Raw genomic sequence first — 9,953 nt, 5'->3', positions numbered from 1 at the left:
CATGATTTAGTGAAATCCATGTCAACCCTCTCGGCAATTTTAGTTTTTGAATTATGGACCATTGCCATAATTCAATTATTTAAAAAAAAAATCATGAATAAATGGAGTATGGTGGTTATGATGATGGTTGAATAAAGTACATTTAGGGACACATCAAATTATTTTTGTTCAGGTAATACTTTGTTAGACCATTAAATAGGTCAGTGGTCTGTGACAATATGCCTTTAAGGTCTATCCTTACATTTTACAATTACAAATTTTACATGGAAGACAAAATATTAAAAACATTAGGTAGACAGACAGACAGGCAAGAACAAAAATAAAATAATAACATTTCTTTTGTTTAACGACACCACTAGAGCACATTCATTCATTGATTAATAATTGGCTATTGTATGTCAAAGATTTCATAATCGTGGCATTTAGTCTTTGAGAAAACCCCTCAACTAATTGATTAATAGCAAGGGATACACCACAGCATTTGAATGTTTGGCATCCAATAGCCAATGGCTAATAAATCTATGTGCTCCAGCGGTGTCGTTAAACAAAATAAGTTTAACTTTTTGGTTTATGAACAAGACAAAGTCCAAGATAAATTTCATCATATGATGTAAAAAAAAAAAAATTCATATGATTGATACTCCTCACTATTTTTCGTTTCAATCAAAGTTAAAAGTCAAAGTTTGTTTTGCTTAACGACACCACTAGAGGTAACTGATTTATTAATAATCGTTATATGTCGTATGTCATACATTTGGTAATTTTATTCTATACTATTAAAGAGAAAACCCGCTATATTATTCTATTTGTAGCAAAATATCTTTCATATGCACCATTTCACAGACAGGATAACACATACCACTGCCTTTGCAGTGTTATCACTGGGGGGAAATTAAAAACGGTCGGCCGCGCGACACACCACCCCACCCTTTAATATATATATTTTTTAATATACCAGTCGTGGTGCACTGGCTGGAACGAGAAGTAGATCAATGGGTCCACCGACGGGGATCGATCCCAGACCGACCACAAATCAGGTAAAGTCCGCGTGACTGTTTTCTTTCCACATATATAGTATCCTCCTGTAACCCATCCTATCACATACTAACTAGTATGTATGTATTATTAATGTCTTCATATACCGTCGCTGAACAGCCAGCGTGAATAATCTGTTTTGTTCTGTGACTGCATGCACTCATGAACCACTCAAAAACATACGATGATGCCAAGCGTACGAGACCGGAAGAGGAAAGGGGTAACTGCCCCCAGTGCTGGAGCAAATGTTGAAATTCGGACCAGAAAAGATGGAGATATTCAAGCAAAATGAGCTGACCTGAAACCTTTTGCATAGGCTCTCATTTTGATAAAGGGGAGGGGGAGGGGGAGGCTGGCTTTTGCCCGAATAAAACGAAAATGCCCTAATTTGGATAACACCATTTATTCATAATATCATTACTACCAAACATCTATATAGGGTTGCAAACGAATCATGACGCATTTTTACATGGATTACTATTAATTTTGATAATAGAATGATGGAAATACATGGTAAAAAGGTCTCAGGTTAGCACATTTTTTCCCGAATATCTGTATCATTTTTGTCCGAATGTGAGGTTTTGTTCCAGGACTAGGGGTCAGTTTCCCACTCCTGCCCCCCTGTCTCGTATGCTCACCATGTACGAGTGATAATTTTAATAACAATATTATTTGTAATCCATTTACAACCATATACGGTATAGCTGCTTGGTAGTAATGCCAGTGCGAATAAAGTGGTTATCCAGATTCAGGCATTTTCATTTAATTCGGGCAAAAATGACCCCCCCCCCCCCCCCCCCAACACCCCCTACTCACAAATGAGAACCCGTACGCCTATAGTTACACTTTGTTATAATTGCCTTCGTTTGCTTTATCTTATTCATTAGCATCGGAAAGCGATGGGTAGGGGTGGAAGGTTGGCACCGACTCTCAAATCTGGCTTCTCAAATGAAAGGCGAATTAATATATAAACAGCCCACCCCTACATGTTCCAACATTATTATGGACTAAGTTAAACGTCTAAACTTAGGGTAGAGTTCTTCTGTTCAGTTTACTATAAGCAAGGCTGACTGATTTCACAAACCCACCAGTAATTACGCTTTTTCCGGTATTTGGAAGATGTCGGTACGAGAGGAAGTCCAAAGTGCGTTTACAAAGAGCTGGGGGCAAAATACAATCAGGGACCTCTGTCAATGTAAAAATGAATGGAGAACATATTGTTAAGAACCATACAGCTAATGAAAGACGAAACCTGCTGCAGCTACTCTTTTATTATTAGCAGCAAGGGATCTTTTATTAGCATTTTCCCCACAGGTAGGACAGTACATACCACAGTCTTTATTACTCTAGTTGTGAGGCACTGACAGGAACGAGGCACTGGCAGGAAATAGCCCAATGGGTCCACTGACGGGGATCGATCCTAAATCGATCTCCCATCAGGTGAGCCGTTCACGACATTGACTAGAATACGTTCTGCAATGCAAAGATGATATCACGTGAATGTGTGACATCATTCGACCCCGTTGAACTAAACAACAAAACTATTAGCATATTGAACTACGAAGCGTTAAACGCTACACACATCAACGTTAAAGTTCCTTTTGCTTAACGACACCACTAGAGCACATCGATTTGTTAATCATCGGCTATTGGTTGTCAAATATTTGGTAATTTTAACATATATAGACTTAGAAGAAACCCGCTACATTTTTCCACTGGTAGCAAGGGATCTTTTATATGCACCATCCCACGGACATGATAGCACATACCATGGCCTTTGATATATCAGCAATGCTGCACTGAGTGGAACGAGAAATAACCCAATGGGCCCACCGACGGGGATCGATTCCAAATCGACCGCAAATCAGGTGATTGTTTTACCACTGGGCTACGCTCCACCCACCAAGGGTATTTTAAAAGTCATATTGACATGTACTCATGGAACAAAGTGAAAATAATAAATATTATGGTGGCATCAAGTTTTTGCGACCAGTTTGAAAGATAAAACGAAATGTGGATAACGAACGAAACAAACACGAATCATTTAACAGATTTATTCTATAGCAATGTCAATGGCAAATAAATCAACAATACAACAAAGTTAAACATTTTCAACACCTTCCAGTCCGCATAGTAAAGGCTCATATAGACCGGATGCGGCGCGACTAAATGAAATTAAAAAAAAAAAAAAATCGAAATACGTTTCAATGATAGCGTGTGGACTAGATGTCTGCAGTGCGTGCGTGTGTAAAACACATGCGGCCAGCCTCAATGTTAAAACTGTACATGGGATATACGCTCAAAACGCAAGCCACAGAAGCATCAGACACAACAGTTAAGACTTAACCGCACGCACGCGCCGTATCCACTCTATATGAGCCTTGAGTTAAAAAGTACGTTCATAACAGAACAACATATTTATTGTGGTTTTAAAAATGTAAATGCATGTATATATTTTTAAAATAAAACATTTGCATTTGTGTAATTATTAATCACAAATAAATAATCTGATAATTCTAAATACATTTGCTATATACATGTAACAAAAATATTGTGTTTCTTTTACTAATTTGTTCTATATCAATGATAACTAGAAAAGTTGTCTTCTTATTGTCAACTGCATATTTCAGGATTTTCCGAATTTATTACATTTTCATTTTATTTCAACTTATTTTCGTGCTTAAATTCTATATATAAATATACACCTGGAAATTTATTAAACATCATCTACTGTGACCATTTTATGAAAACAAAACACTGAAATTAATGTTCTTTGTCTTGGGAGAGGCAGTCCAGACTGCTAGACTGTGTCACCAGGACAGCGTGCTTGAACCTTAATTAGGCACGTCAAATATTTACAAGTAAGTAAGTTAGTATATAAGTTAGTAAGAAAGAAGAGGATACTGAAACAATATTGCAAGTAATAGTGTCATTATATCAATATGTAATTTATTATAGGCGAAACCCCCCACCCCCGAAAACAATTAAAATATTGTAATTAATTATGAAGCTGGAATCACACCGATGTGCTGGTCATAAGTAATTTATTGATGCCATCTCGGTAAATTCCCAGAAAACTTACTATTTGGTATAAACCCCGTTGGCGAGACAATTACACCTAGAGGGACCTTTGTGGCTTAATACTATTTAGGCGGTGCTTAATTAATTTCGAGGTGTATATATTTAAAGGCATGGTCAATTCCTGAAAATATATACCTTTCTTACACACCCGTTGGTGAGAACATCATTCGTTATTTTTGATAACACATACTTGTTTACACATGTACGTGTGTTAATAATTTCAAGACACACGACTGGCTGCTCCTAGATGATGACCAGGTCACCAATGCAGTATATTCAATGAAACAAACAGCACGATCGAAATCGATTACATTGTGACATATAGTTAACCTGAAACTCATTTGTCATTTGTAAATAGCGTTTAGTCGAAAAAGATCTTAAAATGTGCTCAAAACATGTTTTTTAGGATATGTAAGATATAGAATAATACATTCGTGTCTGTTAGATACCATTTATCTTACAACTCGTTGTTTAAAAACGTATCCAACTTGTTTTCGCTCGTTAGGTACATTTTAAAACAACTCGTTGTGAGATAAATGGTATCTAACGACAACTCAGGTATTATTCTCCATTTAATGTGTCTAGAAAAGCTATTTTATTCTGACAGTAGAACACTCAATATACTCATTGTTTGATTGTTCTCTTTTTTTTTCTCAATCATTGTCTGGTATATCAAAGTCCGTGGTGTGTGCTGTCCAATCTTATAGAAAAGTGCATTGAAAGGATCCCTACTAATAAAAACAAAAAGCGAATCAATTATCATCAAAAAGTGAATGTCTGATATCCAACAGCCGATGATTAGTACATCGATGTGCTCTAGTGATGTCGTTAGACAAAACAAAGTTCACGTTTACTTTATTCAGCCATCTATCTTCCACTTGTTGTCAGTAGTTTGGCAAATACATGAATTATGGCTGGGACCATAATTCCGAGAAAAGACTTTGTTAAAAAGTGAGGTTGTTTTTGTTTAACGACAACACTAGAGCACATTGATTTATTACCATCGGCTAATGGATGTCAAACATTTGCTAATTTGTGACGTATAGTCTTAGAGAGGAAACCCGCTACATTTTTGTTTATTAGTAGCAAGGGATCTTTTATATGCACCATCACATAGAGGATAGCACATACCACGACTTTTGATATATACCAGTCGTGAAGTGTGCTTTGTTAAATTTAGCTGTTTAGCTAGTTACAATACTAGTATTTAGAAAATGGTAGAGTGAACGTTAACTAACGAGAAACATACACATGTACTTTTATTCAATGTCACATATTCCTATTGACTTTGTCTTTAGTCAAAAACTTAAAAGTGAAAGTTTGTTTAGTTAAACCAAAACGACACCACTAGGCAACACTGATCTTATTTTAGTCATCAGCTATTGGATGTCAAACATGTGATAATATTCTAACAGATAGTGTTAGAGGAGATCTGCAACATTTTCCTATTACAGTTAGCAACAAGGGATCTTTCATATGCACTTTACGACAGCCAGGGCGGTCTATACCACGACATTTGGTATACCAGTCGTGGGGCACTGCCTGTGACGAAATCAGCGAATGAGTCCACTGCTGGGGTTCGATCCTACGACGCAACCACCATAGACGAGCGCCCTACCCACTGAGCTAAATCCCGCCGCTCTGTCTATGGAAGGTCGTTCCTGTCCCGAGTCAGACCCCTGATCTTACCAGAGGCCGGACTCGGGATAGGCGTGTTCGAAACCTTAGTGGTATACAGGCACGTTAAACCAGTTAATAATAATAATAATATGGAAGGCCGAAAAGGACTGCTGTTAAACGCCGTGGTAAAATGATTCCACAAGGGTAGCTTTCCGTGTGCATCCATCCATGTCCATCCACACCCCACCCACCAACTCATCCATTCATCTATCTAAAGCACATGCATGCACATACCCATCTATGGGCATTATTACCGGGTGAGGTGGTGAGGCAGGATTGGGGAAAAGGCGATTGCAAACTTTTGCTAGAACCATTTTAATGAATGACACTTCACTAGTTAGTTTGGTCGATTTCTATTGTTCACTGTTCAGCAGTCAGTCCACAATAAATATACATTTTGAATATCTATCTGCATAGTATCGAGTCCTTCATGAATATATAATTTATATATTCCAGCATCTACACCACATTACGTCCTGTTAATAACCCTAAATTACGCTACCATGGCCTCCACATAGTATCATTATACGCATGCGCAGGACCTTGAACCTGCGGCGTAGGCACCCTAAGTTCCGGTATACACTCGGGTCTGTGTTCCTGTTTAACCGGCACATCGACCACCGGTTCTGAAATATCTTTTGGACTTTGTCTATCACAGTGATTCTTAACGGACAGATCAAGGCTACTGCAGTTTTCCACATCATCGCTCCCCGAGGAATCCCCTTTGACGTCACACGTGGTATCCAAGGGAGACACAATACACTGTAGTCTCGGCGGTCTCGCTTCCGCATCCGGTATCCTGTTTACAGTGGAATATTCCATTTTGGTTGAAAACGCAGGGGAAGGTGAAGGACGTATGTTCTGTTGGGCGTTCCCCGACATGGTGATGTTGGTGATGTTGTTAGAACCAATCACATTCCACGTTGGGGCACACGTGATGGAAAACGCCGATACGCCAAGCTGATTGGTTGGCGGCATCTGCACGTGCAGAGGCTGAATGAGCGCTGGGTGGACCTGCGCTGATTGGGTGTTGGGCGTCACGTGGTTAACACAGTTGGCGAGATGGTTGAGAACTCGGTTTTTGACGGACAGGTCCACCCCCGTGGATGAGTCCATATAACGCGCGACTTCTCCCGCGCATTCGTTAAATCCAGCTCGATATTTGTTCATGATGAATGGATCACTGGAAAGTGTGGCTGTCAAATACAAAATAATAATATTAATATTGATATTAAACAAGAAAAAAGAAGAAGAAGAAACAATAAAAACAACAACACAAAAAACAACAAAAAGAAGAAGAAGAAGAAACAGTAAAACCCAACAAAGAAGAAAACAAAACAACAACCAAACAATACACAACAATAAACAACCAAACAATAAACAACCAAAAAGAAACACAAACAAAAACCAATCGCCCCCTAAAAAACACAAACAACAAAACACACACACGCGCACACACACGCACACACACACACACGCATACACACGCGCGCACACACACACACGCGCGCGCACGCACGCACGCACACACACATGCGCACGCACGCACGCACACAAACACACACGCACGTACACACACACGCAAGCGCACACACGCGCGCGCACGCGCACACACACACACCCGCGCGCACGCACGCACACACACACACACACACATACCGAACATACCTGCATGCCGATCGTTATTGTAATCGATATTTATATGTATTCTATTTTGAAGTGTTTCTCTATGTTTTTCCTGGTCCACGTGTTGCTATTAATAACTATGCCATGACCTACTTGTAGAAAAGACAGACGACGGACTGTGTGTTTTTAACTTTGCTACTAATACAAAACAGAACTGTGTGTTTTTAACTTTGCTACTAAGACAAAACAGAACTGTGTGTTTTTAACTTTGCTAGTAATACAAAACAGAACTGTGTGTGTTTAACTTTTCTACTAATACAAAACAGAACTGTGTGTTCGTCTCCTAGTAGATTGACTGTTGTGAATGGAAGTGCAGGATGGTTTTACATTATGCTACGACCAAGGATCGAAGTACAGCTGTCGGGTACAGGTAATAAATAGTAATTATATTGGTGTGGTTGTGTTTTTAAATTATAAAACAGCTGTTTCGGTTGATAGTAAATTTAATCATCGTTCATTTCATTTTCATTTTATATTTTATTTTATTTTATTTTATTATTTTATTTTATTTTATTTTATTTTATTTTATTTTATTTTATTTTATTTTATCTATTTATCTATTTAATTATTATTTATTTCCTTGTTAATTTATATTATTATTATTTATTTATTTTGTTGTTTATTTCCAATAATCGACTATCCCAAAACATGTAAAGTACATACATATAGATGTACTCAAAGAAACATCTCTTCGAAATAAAATAGAAAAGTTCTTAAATAGCAAACGTGTGTGACTCATGTGCACGTACCATAACTTGTGCAAATCGTGTCATAATATTAAACCTACGACCTTTTTACAGGGATTTTTTCAAAAACGATATTATTTATCCTTCAGTACACTTACATCAAATTGACATCAGCAGGTCTGTAGAAAACGGGCATGGGAAAGGGGTGGGGTGGGGGGCAAATGCCCTCCTGCCCTCCCCCCGCTTCCTACGCCAATGCATGTGCATATACACACAAAAACACACACACACACACACACATACATACACACACACACACACACACACACACACACACACACTTCATAACGAAAATGTACGATTTTGTGGTCCTCCTCTAAATAAATAAAGATAAAATATGGCTTCTGTCCCACCCCAATTAGAGACTGTGGTCCCCTCACTATAGAGTGTGCACCACCCCAGTTACAGACTGTGGTCCTCTCACTATAGAGTGTGCACCACCCCAGTTACAGACTGTGGTCCCCTCACTATAGAGTGTGCCAAACCCCAATTAGAGACTGTGGTCCTCTCACTATAGAGTGTGCACCACCCCAATTAGAGACTGTGGTCCCCTCACTATAGAGTGTGCCAAACCCCAATTAGAGACTGTGGTCCTCTCACTATAGAGTGTGCACCACCCCAGTTACAGACTGTGGTCCCCTCACTATAGAGTGTGCACCACCCCAGTTACAGACTGTGGTCCCCTCACTATAGAGTGTGCACCACCCCAGTTACAGACTGTGGTCCTCTCACTATAGAGTGTGCACCACCCCAGTTACAGACTGTGGTCCCCTCACTATAGAGTGTGCCAAACCCCAATTAGAGACTGTGGTCCCCTCACTATAGAGTGTGCACCACCCCAATTAGAGACTGTGGTCCCCTCACTATAGAGTGTGCCCACCCCAATTAGAGACTGTGGTCCCCTCACTATAGAGTGCCCCACCCCAGTTACAGACTGTGGTCCCCTCACTATAGAGTGTGCCCACCCCAGTTACAGACTGTGGTCCCCTCACTATAGAGTGTGCCCCACCCCAGTTACAGACTGTGGTCCCCTCACTATAGAGTGTGCCCCACCCCAGTTAGAGACTGTGGTCCCCTCACTATAGAGTGTGCCCACCCCAATTAGAGACTGTGGTCCCCTCACTATAGAGTGCCCCACCCCAGTTACAGACTGTGGTCCCCTCACTATAGAGTGTGCCCACCCCAATTAGAGACTGTGCTATCCTGTCTGTGGATTGGTGCATATAAAAAAAAAATCTCTTGCTACTAACTCGAAAAAATGCAGCGGGTTTCCTCTCTAAGACTATGTCAAAATTACCAAATGTTTGACATCCAATAGCCGATGATTAATAAATGAATGTACTCTAGAGGTGTCGTTAAACAAAACAAACTAACTTTCTCCAAACGGTTCAAAAGATTACAAATGTGCCCCCAACTCTTTGTAGCAGCAGCGATGATTTTTATACATTTTAAAATGTATTTATATATGTATTATTATGTGTGTGCGCCCCCGACCCCCCCTCCCCCCCCCCACAACTCCCCCCCCAAACTTTTGATTATTATTTAACAACTCGACAGGCTCACACATGTACACATCCCAACTAGTTATCTGGCATCTTCTTAAAACTTTGACGAGTCTATAATAGGCTACTTCCAAACCACATTAACATGCTTTTCGTCCTAGGAGATCTCAACACACTCGATATAGGTGACATGGTTACACTCTAATATGTGGAATCTGTGTCA

General features: G+C 39.5%; 1 protein-coding gene across 1 annotated transcript; it reads right to left on the bottom strand.

Moving 5' to 3' along the window:
- Positions 1–6,294: 6,294 nt before the first annotated feature.
- On the bottom strand, positions 6,295–6,966 carry LOC121389699 (transcription factor HES-1-like). The gene has a single exon (XM_041521350.1). It carries the CDS (start codon positions 6,964–6,966, stop codon positions 6,295–6,297), a length of 672 nt encoding a protein of 223 aa, XP_041377284.1.
- Between the last annotated feature and the right edge of the window lie 2,987 nt (positions 6,967–9,953).

This window comes from Gigantopelta aegis, chromosome 15 (assembly GCF_016097555.1).
Source record: "Gigantopelta aegis isolate Gae_Host chromosome 15, Gae_host_genome, whole genome shotgun sequence".
Classification (NCBI taxonomy): domain Eukaryota; kingdom Metazoa; phylum Mollusca; class Gastropoda; order Neomphalida; family Peltospiridae; genus Gigantopelta; species Gigantopelta aegis.
The sequence above is the reverse complement of the archived record's forward strand: the minus strand, read 5'-3'. Positions and strand labels throughout refer to the sequence as shown.